At 54.5% G+C, this 17,700-nt stretch overlaps 5 protein-coding genes across 5 annotated transcripts; 3 read left to right on the forward strand and 2 right to left on the reverse strand.

The window, feature by feature from the left end:
• Positions 1–2,563: 2,563 nt before the first annotated feature.
• Positions 2,564–6,043, forward strand: SPBR_01249 (H+-transporting ATPase; the record flags this gene model as incomplete). Its single annotated transcript, XM_040759560.1, has 4 exons — positions 2,564–2,883; positions 2,977–3,067; positions 3,597–5,928; positions 5,997–6,043. 4 exons carry the CDS (start codon positions 2,564–2,566, stop codon positions 6,041–6,043), a joined length of 2,790 nt encoding a protein of 929 aa, XP_040619559.1.
• Positions 6,044–6,934: 891 nt separating this feature from the next.
• SPBR_01828 (uncharacterized protein) lies at positions 6,935–8,085 on the forward strand (the record flags this gene model as incomplete). Its single annotated transcript, XM_040760138.1, has 3 exons — positions 6,935–6,971; positions 7,048–7,758; positions 8,033–8,085. 3 exons carry the CDS (start codon positions 6,935–6,937, stop codon positions 8,083–8,085), a joined length of 801 nt encoding a protein of 266 aa, XP_040619560.1.
• A 274-nt stretch (positions 8,086–8,359) lies between these two features.
• On the forward strand, positions 8,360–9,562 carry SPBR_01799 (uncharacterized protein; the record flags this gene model as incomplete). Its single annotated transcript, XM_040760109.1, has 1 exon — positions 8,360–9,562. The coding sequence occupies one exon, from the start codon at positions 8,360–8,362 to the stop codon at positions 9,560–9,562; it is 1,203 nt and encodes a 400-aa protein (XP_040619561.1).
• Positions 9,563–10,495: 933 nt separating this feature from the next.
• On the reverse strand, positions 10,496–11,573 carry SPBR_01859 (DNA replication protein YHM2; the record flags this gene model as incomplete). The annotated part of the gene is made up of 2 exons (XM_040760169.1): positions 10,496–11,223; positions 11,351–11,573. The coding sequence occupies 2 exons, from the start codon at positions 11,571–11,573 to the stop codon at positions 10,496–10,498; spliced, it is 951 nt and encodes a 316-aa protein (XP_040619562.1).
• Positions 11,574–14,715: 3,142 nt separating this feature from the next.
• SPBR_01597 (citrate synthase) lies at positions 14,716–16,372 on the reverse strand (the record flags this gene model as incomplete). The annotated part of the gene is made up of 3 exons (XM_040759907.1): positions 14,716–15,952; positions 16,064–16,128; positions 16,253–16,372. The coding sequence occupies 3 exons, from the start codon at positions 16,370–16,372 to the stop codon at positions 14,716–14,718; spliced, it is 1,422 nt and encodes a 473-aa protein (XP_040619563.1).
• Positions 16,373–17,700: the final 1,328 nt, after the last annotated feature.

The raw sequence follows: 17,700 nt of genomic DNA on the forward strand, positions 1-17,700 counted from the left end.
ATGTATTTCGATTGCAGTTGCGCTTGCCCGCCGCTCTTCCTGGCCTCTGATCTCTTCCCGTTCCTGCTCCGTCACCGGGCCATATGCCCGTTCCTTTCAGACATTTCAGCGCCGTACACCCTTCTTGTTCCGGCGAATGCACAAAATCGTTGCTCTCAGAAGCCCTCCCCGTAAGTCTGGCCAAGTCACCGCGGTGTGTATTTGTGTTGCCTTTTCCGTCTAAAACAGATGGCAAAAGAGAGGTATACTCCGCACGCCGTATCTCAAGCGGCACTGACACACAAACCAGTGGGAACCAACACATGTCAAGCCTAATCGAGTTAGTTCTCGTGCGTGTTGTCACAGTTGGGATCGGTACAGTTGAACACAGAGCATACCTCTGCGGCAATGAAAGTACAGTGCCGTGTTCCGTGTTCCGCCCTTGGTGCTAAAAGAGTGCCGTTTAGGCCCTTCCCGTATTCTGGGACAAAGAAAAAGGATACATCGTATGAGAGGCGTTGCGACGCAGCCGAGTGAGCCCGCCCAACACTGAGAACTGAGGCGCTTCCCACGAATAGCTTGCTCTCTCCCGTGTCCGTGACATTCGCGACGATCGCCCGTCCTATTGTGATGAGTGAGCCAGGTCGGTGCACATGGCCTGGCCCAGCCCAAAACCAATCGCGCCTTTTGCCGCAGTCACAGCACGCATTTGCTGGGCGTAGATCTCCCACATTTGGCTACTTGTTGTGGCCTGTTGTGTGTATTATTATGCCCCAGGGGAGGGCAGACTATTGTTAGTATGCTCGTAGACTGATTTGTAGAATGCCAGATGGCTCAACAAGGACTGTCAAAACAAATGCCAATGCCAGAGAGAGTCGCTGTCCAGAGTCGTCCAGAGTCGCCCAGTTGCTTTTCTTTTCATTTTCTCTCGTCGCTGTCCCCTCTTCCTTTTAAAACCAGCCTCCTTCCTCTCGTTCTTCTTTGCTCTTTCTTTCAACAACGGCGAACGATATCGACTCGACTTCGACTAATTCGGTGTTCGTGAGGTGCGACATTTCCCTCTTCCCCCCCTACAGTCTCCCCCGCAACTTTCTTTTGTTCTGTTATCCCCCCTTAATATCTGCTTTCGCGTTTCCTTCGGTTTCCTCTTTAATACCTTCCGACTCCCGGTTTCCCCGGTTCGATACGCGCGGTTTCATACGATAATAAGCTTTTACTGGTAGGTGGATATGCAGCGTTTTTTTCGGAGGTTGCTCCTGGACGCAGGGCGACCGACGGCAGAGAAGCAAGCGGAGAGGGCCGGTTGAACAGCACCAGCTCCAGCACCACTACTGTCCGTCCACCACTTTGGCTGCAAGTGAGCCAGTTCGCACGATCGCTTGCGCTCGGTTCCCCAGCATCTCCTCCGTGTGGCCTCAGCGCCTGTCGAGACTCACTTTTCGAACGGGCAGGTACTCGCACAACCAGGAACCATATCATACAGTCATCCACCAACAGGACAAAACCATCAAGTGATCAAAACACGGCCCAAACCACATAATCGCTGGTTGCAAAGCACCCATGGCGCCCAAATACAGCGTCAACAAAGCACGCATTCCTCCATCCTCCGGCGCTTCCAGCGCTGTTTCCCACATATCGGAACGTCCCAATTTCGCCTGTACCCACTGGTGCTTATTAGCTCATCAAAACAGACCTCCATTTTTGGCTCTTTTCTCTCTTTGCAGTGGTCCTCTTGTCCCAGCGCCAGTGGGCTCCACTTGCTGTATCTTACACTGCACGCCTTTTACCCCCGCGTTCTTCCGGCCCTAGTGAGCCAGCCGCAAAAAAAAAAAAAAAAAAGCCCCAAAAAAATAGAATGGCCCCGAAAAGAATAGCGACCGAAAAAGGGCCAGCGCTGTCACCCCCCCAAAAAACACTCACGCCCATTACCACGCACTGTTTCCAGCACTGTGTGCCTCACACACCCCCGTCCATCGGTCCATCGTCCCTTCCCTGTATCCATGTCCCCCCCAAGGCCCGTGGCCCATGTTCCTACTTCCCTACCCTGCCAGCCTGCTCACCTTTCGCCATCCCGACATTTCGCCTTCGCCTTTTCTCTCTTCTCGTCTCTTCGTCTCTGTCGATGAGCTAGCAGTGCTAGGTTTTCCTCTCACCCCCCACACAGTAGCACTACGACTCGGAGCGCGAGCACAGAAATAACGCGCGCCGCGGTCGTTTCCACTCGTTTTCTCTTTTTCTCTTTTTCTCTAGCCTTATTATATATCCTTTACCCAGACTTTCATTTCTTCGTCTCTTTCCCTTCACCTCTCTTCTCTTCTTCTTTCTTCCCTTTTCTTTTCTTCTTCCCACACATCCCCCCATCCCTGTTTGCGTTCTCCCATCTCTCGCGCAAAAAAGCTTCATCCCGCTTCTGGGATTCCCTCCCCCCTTCCCCTTCCCCTTTTTTTAAGCCGTGGCTTGTCCTTGAGCTGCAAGACGGACGCGTCGTATTTTCGAAGCCTCCAGTTTTCTCACAATATCTCTATCATCGTATAGACAGCTCAACACCACACCCTTTTTTCTCTCCCACAACCCACCATCAACAATGGCGGAGTCAACATCTGCGGCGCCCGCGCTGCACACCGACATCCCCGGCGGTAACTTTGACGAGAAGGCCGGTGCCGGCGACGCCGCCCCTGCCGCTGCCGCTCCCCCGGTCAAGCCCAAGGTCGAGGAGGAGGAGGAAGATGAGGACATCGATGCCCTGATTGAGGACCTCGAGTCCCACGACGGCCACGGCGCCGACGAAGATGACGAAGAGGAGGAGTCCAACGTCCACGGTGGCCGCGTCATCCCCGAGGACATGCTCCAGACCGACACCCGCATTGGTCTGACGGACCACGAGGTTGTTGCTCGCCGTCGCAAGTAAGTTTCAGCCGCTGGGATTGCGCAGAACCAACATCTCGGTTTCGCACTACGTCTTTGCAAGACCCGAGTTACTGACAAGCCCCCTTTCAGGTACGGTCTGAACCAGATGAAGGAGGAGAAGGAGAACCTGATTCTCAAGTTCTTGGGCTACTTTGTTGGTCCTATCCAGTTCGTCATGGAGGTACGTTTTTTGTTCTTATTCTTTTTTTCCGTGTCGACACGCTACGTTTGTGCCTTCAAATGTCCCTTTTCATTTTTGCATGTTTTGTTATTCGCCTTCTGGTTTGTTTTGGTTGCCGATTTTCTGCGCGGTCGCATTTTTTGGGCTATCTCCAAAAATCGCGCACTACAAAAAACGGGTTTTAGCTACTCCGATTGGGGCAGCTGCATGCGCCTGCATGGCGTTGCAGCCAGTGGGAGTCCGCCAATTCCTGTTTTGCCCCCGCCTTTGCTTGGAGCTCCCCCATGTCGCTGATTGCCCTGTCCCGTGTCTGAAAGCTTGCTTATCCACTTGCTTTCCGACGCAAGGGAGGAGTGGGAGTGTGTTTGTTTCGACGGCTTGGGATGTTTCCAGCGGCAAAACATTTTTGTCGATCCAAACGCACATCCCCATCCACATGGCATCTCACCGGCATCACCGGCATCACCGGCATCACCGGTATCTCATCAACGTCCAAGGGCGAAATGCTGACAATTTTTGCTTCTCCTAGGCTGCCGCTGTCCTGGCTGCCGGTCTTGAGGACTGGGTCGATTTCGGTGTCATTATTGCCTTGCTGCTGCTCAACGCTGCTGTCGGTTTCGTTCAGGAGTTCCAGGCCGGTTCCATTGTCGACGAGCTCAAGAAGACCCTGGCCCTGAAGGCTGTTGTCCTCCGTGACGGCACCCTGAAGGAGATTGAGGCCCCCGAGGTCGTTCCCGGTGATATTCTCCAGGTTGAGGAGGGCACCATCATTCCCGCCGACGGTCGCATCGTTACCGAAGATGCTTTCCTGCAGGTTGATCAGTCCGCCATCACTGGTGAGTCTCTCGCTGTCGACAAGCACAAGAGCGACCAGTGCTACGCTTCGTCCGCCGTCAAGCGTGGTGAGGCCTTTGTCGTCGTTACTGCCACTGGTGACAACACCTTTGTCGGTCGCGCTGCCGCCCTCGTCAATGCCGCCTCGTCCGGCACCGGTCACTTCACGGAGGTGCTCAACGGCATCGGTACCGTTCTGCTGGTTCTGGTCATCTTCACCAACCTGATCGTCTGGGTGTCGTCGTTCTACCGCTCCAACCCCATTGTCACGATTCTCGAGTACACCCTGGCCATCACCATCATTGGTGTCCCCGTCGGTCTGCCCGCTGTCGTCACCACCACTATGGCTGTCGGTGCTGCCTACCTTGCTCGCAAGAAGGCCATCGTCCAGAAGCTGTCCGCCATCGAGTCCCTGGCTGGTGTCGAGATTCTGTGCTCTGACAAGACCGGTACCCTGACCAAGAACAAGCTCTCCCTGTCTGAGCCCTACACCGTCGCCGGTGTCGAGCCTGAGGACCTGATGCTCACTGCCTGCCTGGCTGCCTCGCGCAAGAAGAAGGGTATTGATGCCATTGACAAGGCTTTCCTCAAGTCCCTGCGCTACTACCCCCGTGCCAAGAGCGTTCTGTCCAAGTACAAGGTCATCAACTTCTTCCCCTTCGACCCCGTCAGCAAGAAGGTTACCGCCATTGTCGAGTCCCCCCAGGGCGAGCGCATCACCTGCGTGAAGGGTGCTCCTCTGTTCGTTCTCAAGACCGTCGAGGAGGACCACCCCATCCCCGAGGAGGTCGACCAGGCCTACAAGAACAAGGTCGCTGAGTTTGCTACCCGTGGTTTCCGTTCGCTCGGTGTTGCCCGCAAGCGTGGTGAGGGCGCCTGGGAGATCCTCGGCATTATGCCCTGCTCTGACCCCCCGCGTCACGATACCGCCCGCACCATCAACGAGGCCAAGTCCCTGGGTCTGTCCATCAAGATGCTTACTGGTGATGCCGTCGGCATTGCCCGCGAGACTTCCCGCCAGCTGGGTCTTGGTACCAACGTCTACAACGCTGAGCGCCTGGGTCTGGGCGGCGGCGGTGACATGCCCGGCTCTGAGGTTTACGATTTCGTCGAGGCTGCCGATGGTTTCGCCGAGGTGTTCCCCCAGCACAAGTACAATGTCGTCGAGATCCTGCAGCAGCGTGGCTACCTCGTTGCCATGACTGGTGACGGTGTCAACGATGCGCCCTCGCTGAAGAAGGCGGATACCGGTATTGCTGTCGAGGGTGCCTCTGACGCTGCCCGCTCCGCTGCCGACATTGTTTTCCTTGCCCCCGGTCTTGGTGCCATTATCGATGCTCTCAAGACCTCCCGCCAGATTTTCCACCGCATGTACGCCTACGTTGTCTACCGTATCGCCCTGTCCATCCACCTGGAGATCTACCTTGGTCTGTGGATTGCCATCCTCAACCGTTCGCTGAACATTGAGCTGGTCGTCTTCATTGCCATCTTCGCTGATGTTGCCACCCTTGCTATTGCCTACGACAACGCGCCCTTCTCCAAGACCCCCGTCAAGTGGAACCTTCCCAAGCTCTGGGGTATGTCCGTCCTGCTTGGTGTCGTCCTGGCTGTCGGTACCTGGATCACGGTCACGACCATGTACGCGCACGGCCCCAACGGCGGTATTGTCCAGAACTTTGGTAACCTGGATGAGGTCGTCTTCCTTGAGGTCTCCCTGACGGAGAACTGGCTGATCTTCATCACTCGTGCCAACGGTCCCTTCTGGTCGTCGATCCCCTCGTGGCAGCTGACCGGCGCCATCCTGGTCGTCGACCTGCTGGCCACCTTCTTCACCCTGTTCGGTTTCTTCCAGCACGGCCAGCAGACCTCTATTGTCGCTGTTGTCCGTATCTGGATCTTCTCTTTCGGTGTCTTCTGCATCATGGGTGGTGTTTACTACCTGCTCCAGGACAGCGTTGGTTTCGACAACCTGATGCACGGCAAGAGCCCCAAGGGCAACCAGAAGCAGCGGTCGCTCGAGGACTTTGGTATGTCGTCTTTCTCCGTTTTTCTTTCACACTTGCGTTTCTGTTCCTTGACTAACATCTTTTCCCAGTCGTGTCTCTGCAGCGTGTCTCCACCCAGCACGAGAAGTCGCAGTAAACTGCTACGCCTTCCGTGCTGGTCTAAACCACCAACACCCTGGCCACCTCTGCACCCGTTCATTTTTGTGTGGAGGTTATGGAGGCTTCCTATGTAATAAGGATCTTTCATGCTTCTTTTGTGTGTCTTGACACTAACCCCCTCGATGGGGGGACGGCATTTGCGCGAGGCTGGTCTTCACTACACACATCCCTTCCTCGTCCCCTACGGTGGGAGAATATAAATAGAGAGGATCGGAGAGCAAGGCAGAGCCCCCTACGCAGGTTGCTTATTCCCTCTTTTCGCTGAGAGCCAGTCTCTAAACACGTCAAACGTTTTTTCTTTTCTTTGTGTTATACATTTTCTGATCTGAAGAGGGAAGAGATGAGGCCCATACCCCCTGACGAGACTCTTTTAGACGGGACTAATTAATAAAATCGTAAAATTGGATGACATTCACTGCGTGATGTGTTGAAGTATGATTCGATTCTATGATTGATTACTAACTCACCTGTATTTTTACCTTGGACATTGTGTATATTAGACACTGTAATGCGCTGTCTGGATACGTGTTTCGGCGTGTGTTTTAGTGCTTTTGGAAATATCACGTGATGCTATAGACTACTGCTAAAGCCGACCGCTATATTTTGCAATATGCCAGTGTTGGCCCAGCGGTTGAGTCTTTCTCGTTCTGTTGAAAATGGCACTTGCCTTTAGACGATGTACATGGAAGGTTAAAACATATCTTGGCTCCGTCTTGGTTCGTGTTGTTCGAGACGTATTATTTCTTACGTTGTCCAAGATATAGAACCACATCCTCTGCAGAGTTCTGTTGCCGGCCGTTCGATATGACTTGAAGTGGCTCTCGACGGCCAAGACGACCAAGCGCCGCCTGCACTGTCGTCGATCACCATGCCGGCTCCCTTTGCATTTCCCGGTCACTATTGGGGTGAGTCTCGCCGATACCGAATTTTAAGTGTTTATGGCCGCTTGACATCAAAGATTGCTGACACTGACCGGCTTAGATGAGGCCAGAGGCAAATTTTTTAAGATTGAAGCAACCGGCACAGCTCCAGAGGGCGCAGCTTGGTCTCAGGAGCAGGTGCAATTTCAGCAGGTCCGGGAGAAGTACGTCGAGCAACGTCGCCGCCGGCATGAAGGCAGCGAAGGACGCTTGCATGGACGCGGGGGGAAATGGCCCAAACGGCAAAAGGGCCGACGTTTTGAAGAGTCCAAGCGTGGCGAGTCGACACGCGGGTCGCTCACGCGGCAGCCGCCAGATGCAATATACGATTTCCTTGCACGACACAGCACCGGTGATGACGAAGTCGACGATGCTGTGTATGTGGAAGAGAAGAAGCGTCTCTTTATCCGGGACCCTCTTCTTGCTCACGAGGCGGCCGTGACTGGGCTTCCTTGCAGTGCTACGGCCAGCGACGGCCGCACATTTGGTCAAACACATGCGACTACTGCAACGTCCATCTTTGCTCGCGAGTTGCAGTTCAAGGGCGCCGTACCGGTTCTAAACGAGGCCAGTGGCATGTTGATTGAGGTTGATAATTTTAACCGGTTGTCGCGACATGCGTGGGCAACTCTTGGAACCAACCCGGAGCGGAGAATGGCCCGGCCGTTCTCTGCGGCCATAGGTCAGCCTCCGGTCCTGGCTGCGACAAAAATCAGAGCGATGTACGTGCACGGCAACGAGCAACCTCCAGGCCTGGGCATTGTCTATACAGGTCAGTTTACAAAAAGAAAAAAGAATAAAAATAAGAATAAAAACGGCCCCCTGGTGCGCTTCCGTGGCTGCGTTGCTAATATCACCACAGACTATTCCACTGGCAACAATAGCACGATCAAGGGACAGTATGTCATGGTCGACGAGAACGAAAGGTGTGTTGTATATCTTGAACAGAACCGAGACCCAAGGTGCTGCTTTTAGGTGTTGCTACTAAATGTTCTTTTTTCTGATAGCGTTGTGAGTTCCTGGCCAACGCGGTCCCCGTTCGGCAGATATGCCGCGCATGAACGCACATGCCCCGAAGGCATACGGGCGACAGGTATAACGACTATTGGATTCCACGAGGCCTCTCAAAACTTGATTGTCACCTCTTGTACCCCACACCTCCAGTGGGAAGCGGAGGCTCCTGTTCTGCAGTTTTTTAAGCCGGATATCAGAGACGAAACTTCGCTCTCCGACGATGTCACCTGGCAACTCGGCCCAGACAGCCTTCCCAGTGAGTCCAGGCAACGCGCTGAGGCGGACCCTTGTACACGCCGACTTTATTTATCTCCACCATTTATTCTAACTGGGCTATTTTGTCTTTGTAACTAGATATCATGACGCCGACACGTTCACTGCCACTGAATACCAACAAACCTGTTTTCAAGATCTTTGGCAAGCGTACTGTCGATTCCGTGTACGCCTGTTCTCCGTCGCCTCGAGGCCACGATGCACTGTGCCTGGTTGGGACAGGAGATGGCTTGCGCGCCATCGACATTGAAACCGTCACACGCCTTACTGACGTTAACGTGCGCTATTTTATACCTCCTCCTGCAAATCACAATGATCGAGTACATATTCCGATAGATGGTGACGACATACGCTGCTTCCCACCAAATGGGCTGTTCATGCATCGGCAAAGACATCTGGGGACAGTCACTTCGAGCCAGAGGCGACCAGAACGATCCCAACCAAGCCTAATCACCTGCGTGGACTTTGTCAACAACCACCCGCGCCTTGCCGTGGCTGGCGGTCGCAACCCAGTGCCGTGGATTGTGGACTTGCGTGAGCCGTCGTGGCGCCCATTTGGCACGAATGCCAATGCACTCGGCAATAGCCCAAATGCTGTCGCACACATCCGCTCCGTTGGCGAATACCACGTGGTTGCTGCTGGCCTATGGGACGCCATGGTCATGTACGACTTGCGGTATTTAAAGACGCCAAGAAGCAGCAGTGGCAGGACGTCACTTGTTGACAGAAAGCGTGCCGGAAGTCCAGCTGCCGAGCCATTGTTCCGCTACTCTGACTACTACAACCACGGCCGACTCATGGGCATTGGCTTCGACGTGGACACCAATCTGGGCATTGTTGCTGCCGCGGAAGATCACAAGTCGACGGCCTCGGGACTCCAAGGCGGGCTGGGGCTCTTTTCCTTGTGGAATGGCGAGCGTCTGCACGCGCCAGGTCTCTGGCGCGTGCAACACCACCCAAGCGATATTGACCGCGTCTACAGGCCCACGCCGGACAATGTGAATCAACGGTTGAGTTTGGGCCAGAGTATTTCGATGGAGGAAACGGAGGAAGCGCGAGCGCCCTTTACAGTTGTGGGCGACAGCGACGTCCACCCTGATACTCGAGTCACACGGGGTGGTTACAAGCACACACGGCCGCACATTGCGGCCCTAAGCTTTGCTTCCCTGCCGCACGAAGGCACGAGTCTCTTTGTCGGTGTGGATGCCCGGGTCCAGAAGTACTCGATCCGTCGCGGCAGAGAGGACGTTTTTTACGGCGAGGATGAAGAAGACAAGAGGACGACATGAATGGAAAACAAAAAACGTCGATCTGGGTCGTTGTGTCTTTCTGCTTTTGTTTGGTTTCCATATACTACATGTAGAGCATAGTTTTTGCGCGGCGTATTCGGATTGTGTTTATTGGTTTTCGACTTGAGTTGACGATTGAAAGCAATTGTGTCTTGCAGGTGAAGCGGAATGATGTGATGGTTTGGTTGCGGGCTTCATCCGAGATATATTACTGGAGGCAACGGCTGGGCAGAGGGCCGATTGATGGATAGACAATATTAATGTATAATGATACCGGGTTCCAAGAAGTGTAGTGATTTGTAAAACCAAGAATATTAAACAAGTCTATAAAGTTATCAAGAATACTTTTTCTATATATCACACCGCCGTACCCTTTGGCCACCCATTTCCGTTTGGTTTTCCGGTTTGAAGCTGGTGGTGCTTTTGAACGTCAGAAACAAGTAAAAGTCTGTGATGAAATTTTCTTTCCTTTTCATAATTCTCCTCTCCTTTCCTTAGGCCCTTGGGACATTTACAGTCTTTCAGTTCCCTCTGCAAGCTGGCGATATAAAACAAGAAACACAATAGCAAAAATGGCACAAATGCTCAAAAGTCGCTGGCGCGCCTGGTATTAAACGCTGATATGGTTTTTGTTTGTGGAGGTTGGTTTGCGACACTCGCCCCGATGACTTTCTCTCCACTCATTTGCCTCGGGTATCATGTCCTCTTCATCTGTCTGTGTTTTTCTTCTCGTTTTCTCTTCGGTACGGTCGTGCCTCGCCTACGTTTTTACGTAGGTGGATGTTGTTGGATGGCGACGACTAAGGAACGTAAAAGGAGCAAAGTCAGATTGGCGTCAAAAACAAGAGATTTGTAGTGCGGCAAGTCAGGATGAGATTGTGCGCGTGGAAGAGACTCGGTGCGTGCGGCGTGTGGCGTGCGGCCCTGGGTTGCTTAGTGCTTCGCAGTGACCTTCTCACCGGTCAGCTTCTCGACGTAGGTCTTCGCCATGTCACCCATGGCCACCATGCAGATGGTCTGCCAGATGCCGAGACCAATGCGCGGGGTCAGGCCACGATACAGGCCGCGGATGCCGTTGGTGTCGTAAATGTACTTGAAGGTGTTGCCGACGGTCATCTTCTTGGGGCGGTTGGGGTCGTCCTTCTTGGACTGCATCTCGACACGGATGACCTCGATGGGCTGGTTCCAAGCAGACAGACCGCCACCCAGAGAGCTGGCCAGGATCTTCTCCCAGGCGGCCAGCTTCTCGGTTTCGTTCTTGCCGGAGACTTTGCGGATGCCCTGCTCAGCCAGACGCGACAGGCCAAAGCGCGAACCCCAGTTGGTCATCTGGCGAATGGCGACGGCGTTGACACCACGGTTGATACCGCGAATACCCTCGCGGCGGTAGATGTCCATAAACGTGGCCCAGGTGCCCTGGGTAGCCTGACCGGCGGCGGCAGCCTTGCTCTTGGTGATCTCAACCGTCTTCATGCACGTGCAGAAGCCCATGGTAGCATAGGCCTGCGCGACACCACCAGCGACGCCACCGGCAATACCACCGACGAACTCGGAGCCGCCAGCGGCGCGGGCGTAGTACTCGGCCTCGGAGGCGACGAAGAGAAGGACGGCGCCCTTGGTGGAAGCCTCAATCCATGCCCAGGGGATCAGACCTTGGTAGACTGTGAAAGGCGGGAAGAAAAAATGAGTGTCAGCGCTGACAATTGGCATGTGACACAGGGCGCGAGAGCACAGAAAACGAAGCAAATTGCGATCAAAACACAAAAGAAGAACAAAAAGAATACGTACAGCCAAGAATACCACCACGGCTCCAGATGCGGCCGATAGCAGAGGCGAAGCGGTCACCACGGTGGGCGGCCATGGTGGTCTTGGTCACCTCGAGCGGCTGGCCCAGGGTGGTGACCTCGAACAGGTTGAGGCCGGCGCCGAGAAGCAAGTTAGAGAACTTGATAGGCTTCTTCTCAAGCTTCTGCGGGGCCGCGGGAGCGGCAACAATGGATGCGGACGACATGGTGAATGTTTGAAGGGAGGGGAGAAAGCGCAAAGTTTGAAAAACGTCGAGGAAGTTGTTTCGAACAATCGTGATGTTCAAAACAAGACGGGCCTGACCAAGGCAAGAGGGCGCTTCTTTGCTAATTTGGGGGGGGGGGGGAGTAAAGTTTGGGGTAGCGGAGACGCTGCTTCTGATGCTGGTAGCGGGTCGGACTATCCTACGACCGAGGATATATGATATATGGCTAGGGAAGGAAAGCGCTGGAGAGTGGACGCGGTTGTTGGAGCTTGAGGGCTTTTTGGGCGACCCTGGGTGATTGGTGGTGAAAAAAGGCCTTGCGAATCAGGGTCAGATCGTTATCGTTCGGAATTTCGTGGGGGACGAGGGGCCGTCTCTGGGCAGTTGATGATAAGCCGAGGAAGAAACGGAGCTGCTGAGTGCTGGGGCAGAGTTCATGTTAGCGGTGTGGGGTGGACAGTAATACTCAGTAAACAGGAGAACAGGTGGTGGTGGGATAAGCCAGTGAGATGTTAGGTCGTGGCGACAGAAGGTCCGCAGGCGATATCATTAGCACGTGTCACCGAACGTCGCTGGGACCCTGCGGTGTCATCTCTTCTGATGACTAGGAACAATCCGCGGCTTCCAAGGGGCAAAGACAGGGCGACGAATTTTAGTTCCGTGGCGGAGGCCCAATCAGAAGTAACGGGGAGCACAAGAAGTAAGCTTTCTGAGCCATCAAACACGAAATCCGTAAGGATAAGCAGAGCCCAGTGCCTAAGTGGCGCTCCAAACAAGCCTCGAATGGTCCTGGTGAAGGGCTGCACTCTGAAGACCGACAATAGAATAGAGATGCGGAGGTGATCGAGCGGAGAGGGCTGTTGCGACGGAGAGATCTCTGCAATGTCCAACGGCCCCTCGCCTTGTTGGAGAAGAGAGCAGCCAGCAGACGAGCTCGGCCGTTGCGGGTAGGGCATCGCTATGGGATTCCGTTTGGCAGCCTTTGGCATGCTGCCGACGTGCTTTTGCCAACGAAGGAAAGGGAAGGGAATGAGAGGAAAACTGCCCAGAGAGTGGCTGACAAGACGGCCCAAAGAGAGAGCGACACTTACAAACTTGGAGGAGCCCAGGCGATGCTAGGTAGCTCGTGCGATGCTGTTCGAAAGGGTAATGTATGTCCGTTTCGGAAGAAGCAGATGGGGGAATTGCAAGTGTGCAGGTTGCAGGTTACGGACAGGCGCGATGTGAAGTAAGAACAGAAGGAAACCGAGAATGTTGTGAGGCTTATGGGGAAGATTGGAATGTCTGACGACTGAATAAAAGACGGTGAGACACTGGATAGAAGGGGTCGAAAAAAAGGGGGAAGGAGGCATCCCCTTTACTTTCGTTCTTTCTGTCTGGCCGAGACCGAGTGCAAAAGTCCTACAAGTTAACACGGGAAGGCGCGATCCAAAGGAGGCAACAAGCTGGCTGCGTAAATTGTTCGCTCTATTCTTTGCATTGCTCCTTCTCTTGTCTGTGTTAAGGTCTTTCCTCTTTTGATGGCAAACCGTCTCTTTTACGAATATCGCAGGGAGAAGGAACGCACTTGCCACGAATGGGACGAGCATTGTGTCACAAATTGTAAGTTTACGGTGTGAAAGATGCTGGGCGGTTGGCACAACCCAAATCGACGGCACCAGTTCAGTTGCTTGGCTGGCCCATTGGGGTAAAGACACCGAGGGTGGCCAAAAAAGCGTGGAAAAGCGTTGCTTCGTTTGTTGGGTTGCTGGACAAACTTAGCTTTACAGTGGGAAACCGGGAAAGTTCTACGTATACGTACCTTCCGTGGCTTCCCTTTTAGTGTCCCGTCTTTGGCACCTGCCCCGCCTTTTTTACCCAACAAACGTCACTTTCGAACGTACTTCGTCCTGTTCCCCAATAAAAAGTTAGGGATGCGACTGGCACGTTGTCCTCAACAGCAACGACAGCCTCGTAACTCATGTTTCCAACCCCGAAAACAGAACAGACCTGGGAATTTTGTGCACTCAAATCAGGACGGTGGCGTTGCAGTAGGCACACTGCCAAGGCGTCCATGACAAAGGTGCGACATTCGCAAGGACAGACGTGCTTCTTGTGTCTTAACTAAGTTGTAGTTGTGGATGGGCCGAGTTTGTCACCTCCATTGGCCCTGGTGTGCATTTGATCCAGCCATCAACTGCTCAAGGTTTTGTTGAGGTACCCAAAAGCTAGGGCTTTTGCTTTTGGAGCTTCATGGCGTCGCCGTACGGACTTTTCACCATTCTGTCTTGCTTGGACTTGTGGACGGCAGACCAAGACCTTCTCCGCACCCAAAAATAAAACGGCTGGCAAAGCTGCTTGTCGAATTGGCCGTGGAGTACATTGTCATTTACGGATGTATATTTGGGGTAAACTCGTTTTTTTGGGTTTGTGTGTTTTCGTCTTGCATTCCGAAGGCGCAAAGCACAAAAGCTGCAGCCCTCTCCGTGGCCTACCGTTCTTTGCGTCTTACGACTCCGGAGCGACGATCAGTTACGTGACCCCTTTGAACGGACTACTTCATATTTGTGTGTAGATTCGCAAATGATTTTAATTTGCACAGGCACTCTGAAACCTACGGCACTGGGTTCTTCTTGACGCTGCATCGTCATTGGTTCTGAGTAATAGAATGGTTGTGAAGAAAGTTGAGATTGGTAAATTCTGGGCCAGAGAAATCAATGTCCATCGGAGGGGAAACACAAAAGGTAAGAAAATGTGAGCGCGACATCCGTGAACAGGTCCCGTAGGGTATGTACTCCATACCGTCCCCTCCCGTTTCCGTCGTCCATTCATCACAAGTGTCTATTCTAGTCTAGAAAAGGAGAGGGTAAAAAATTACAATTTAAGCTTTTCCGCCCAGGTATCACCAGAACATGCCACAAAGGACATGCGCCGGCCAACAACAGACGGACCTCCCTTCGGGCACATACAAGGGGGGAGATACATGCGAAGACAGAACCCTGGGCGCACACGCGCCCGCACGCCCGCGTGTGCCACCAAATACACACAAAAACACCCCTGCATCAAACGTGGATTCTTTCCCCCGTATGATCACACCGACAATTTAAACTCGCTATTTTTTTGTGAAATATAAGCCAAAAAAAACACAAAGAGAGACAGTGCTCTACAGCTTCTTGACGAGCTCAATGTACTTCTCGGTGGAGAAGGACTTGGGGCGCTCAATGGGGGCACCGACGGCGCGGTCGATGATCAGCTGGGGCAGCACGCCCAGGGCGCGAGACACACCGAACAGGACGGTGTAGTAGCTCGACTCGGTCAGGCCGTAGTACTGCAGCAGAACACCCGAGTGGGCGTCGACGTTGGGGTAGGGGTTCTTGGTCTTGCCGTGCTCGGTCAGGACGCCGGGGGCGATCTTGTAGACCTGGCTGACCAGCTTGAACAAGGGGTCCTCGGGCATCTTGGCCAGGGCGAACTCGCGCTGGGCGGTGTAGCGGGGGTCCGTCTTGCGCAGGACGGCGTGGCCGTAGCCAGGCACGACGCGGCCGCTGTTGAGCGTCGACCACAGGTACTCGGTGATCTTGGCGTCGCTGATGTCGCCGCCAATCGACTTCTGCATCTCCTGCAGCCAGTTCAGCACCTCCTGGTTGGCCAGGCCGTGCAGGGGACCGGCCAGGCCGTTGAGGCCGGCGGCCAGGGACAAAAAGGGCGAGCTCAGGGCGCTGCCGACCAGGTGGGTGGTGTGGGCCGAGACGTTGCCGCCCTCGTGGTCGGAGTGGATGGTCAGGTACAGGCGCAGCATCTCGACAAAGTCGGCGTTGCCGCCGAAGCCGAGCTGGTTGGCAAAGTTGTAGCCGTAGTCCTTGTCCTTCTCAACAGCGGCAACCTTGGCGCCCTTGAAGACGTTCTGGTAGATGCGGGCGGCAATGGTGGGCAGCTTGGCAATCAGGTCCATCGAGTCCTCGTAGGTGTAGCCCCAGTACTCCTTCTTGTTGATGCCCTTGGCGTAGGCCTTGGCGAACGACGACGTCTGCTCGAGGGCGGTGACGGCCAGCGACAGCTGGGCCATGGGGTGCAGGTCCGTGGGGCAGCGGTCGATCAGCTCCTCGACGAACTTGGGCACATCCGAGCGGGCAGCCCACTCGGCCGACAGGTCGCGCACCTGCTGCTCGGTCGGGACCTCGCCGGTCAGCAGCAGCCAGAAGAGACCCTCAGGCAGGGGCTCGGTGCCACCGGGGGCCTTGGGGAGGACCTCACGGCACTCGGGGATGGTCTTGCCGCGGAAGCGGATACCCTCCTGGGCGTCCAGGACGGAGCCCTCCCAGACGAGGGCCTTGATGCCGCGGGCACCGCCATAGACCTGGTCGAGGGTGACCTGGTCGATGACCTTGGAGCCGCTCTCCCTAGACAGCCATTGTCAGTAGGTGTAAGTGTGTGTGTGTGTGTGTTTGCGTATAAATTTCGCGGGCTTTACAAGCATCCGGCGCGATGCGAGCGACAAAGGAGACACGTACTTGCGGAGGGCCTTGATCTCCTCGATCTTGCCGGGTAGCAGCTCGGCAAAGCGCTCCTTCAGGGTCTGTATTTTGGAATCTCGGTCAGCCGTTTTTCGTTTTCTCGCAGCCGTCGGCACCCAATTGTCACCGACGACCGGCCATGGGCACCAATGCGCCCGTCGGAACCGCCGACCATTGCCAACGTACCTGGGCCTTGGCGGAGTAGCAGCGAGCGGCGTTGAAGGCCGTGGAGCGGGCGCCGAAAGCGGAAGACGCCCGGAGGGAAGTGCGGAAAGCACTTGAGCTCAGGCGCATAGCGGAAGCCATTGTGACGGTTGTGTGTTTGTTTGTTGTGAGGGTAAAAGAGGAGGTGTTGGTTCGTGAGAGGAGGGAGGGAGGGAAAAGAGAGCAAGCTTCAAAGCAAGAGGTCGAGGGATAAAAGGGAAGCGGCAGGTTTTTAGGCCACTTTTTTTTTGTCCAGCACGGGAAAGTGCTGGAAACGCTAGGGAAAAGGGGATACTCGGAAGGTGGAGGGGCGTGAACTGTTGTGTTGTTCCTGCCAGGCCCGGGCCTGAGTAGTATAGACAGCAGGAACAAGGCAAGGAAGGGACGGCTGGCCCAGAGCGTCGTTGGGTCAAGAATCAGAAGAGAAAAAAAAAATTCAACACGAAAACACCCCCCCCCCACCTGTCGCTCATAATGAACGACACTGCAACACACAAAAAGGCCGCAAGTGTTGTAGCTCTGTCGCAGAGGTGAGTGGTAAAATAAAATAAAAATGGGGCCTGGCCTTTCCGGACTTCAGGGGACACGCTAAGGAGCAAAAGAGAGGGGCGTAAAAGTTAGCATAGGGACTGGAAAAGAGAATGACGGCGCCTGTAGCCACTGAAAAGCCATCGACGGACACTACTTTGGACGAGCAGCCGCTATGAGCGACTGTCAACACAACGGATGGCAGGAGCGAAGTAGCGAATCGCGCTGCCAGACAAAGCGCGAGCCCTATCCATCTTTCCGATTTCTTCAGTGTTTTCCGTGTTAGTCGCAGCTTCCCCGAATCCCCGGCCACGAATCCATGTGTCTTGTATCACGATGGGCTTTCCACGACTGCCCTCTCTGGACTGTCCGTGGTCAGGTGGCGCGGGAGGAAGGCGCCAGCTTCGGACCAGGGAGCGAGTTGCGGAGCATCTACGGAGCCGAGTTTGCTGTGATTGTCAAGATGGTTATTCAACTACTACCCACACACCCACTCCACCCGTATGTCCTTTCGCATGCGAGACAAGTCTTTACACTTCACGGTTCCGGGAAAACGCAACATGGCAATCAAGTACTACTACGCAAATTGCCCCTGAAAGCGCTGGCTGGCGGTCGTTATTGGAGGGCCAATAGGCCGTGTCCGCGCCATTCGGCTCGCGACAATGGCACCAGCGATGGTGAGTGTCACCGGGTAGGCATTGACGTCAGACGACTTGCAATCGTGTGTGCTGTTCTTCAAAAGTTTCTGCTGCTTTATAGCTTCTCTGCCACGCCTTCGAGAAGAGGATGCCATAAGGCAAGAGCAAGGCAACAAGCAAACCGAGCACTTCGTCGTAGTGAAGATACCCGTACTGTAGCTGGCAGTGGGTCTCTTCAGTTCCTCGCTGGCATTGCAGGCGTTA

Source organism: Sporothrix brasiliensis (assembly GCF_000820605.1).
Source record: "Sporothrix brasiliensis 5110 chromosome Unknown Cont18, whole genome shotgun sequence".
In the NCBI taxonomy this organism is placed as follows: Eukaryota; Fungi; Ascomycota; class Sordariomycetes; order Ophiostomatales; family Ophiostomataceae; genus Sporothrix; species Sporothrix brasiliensis.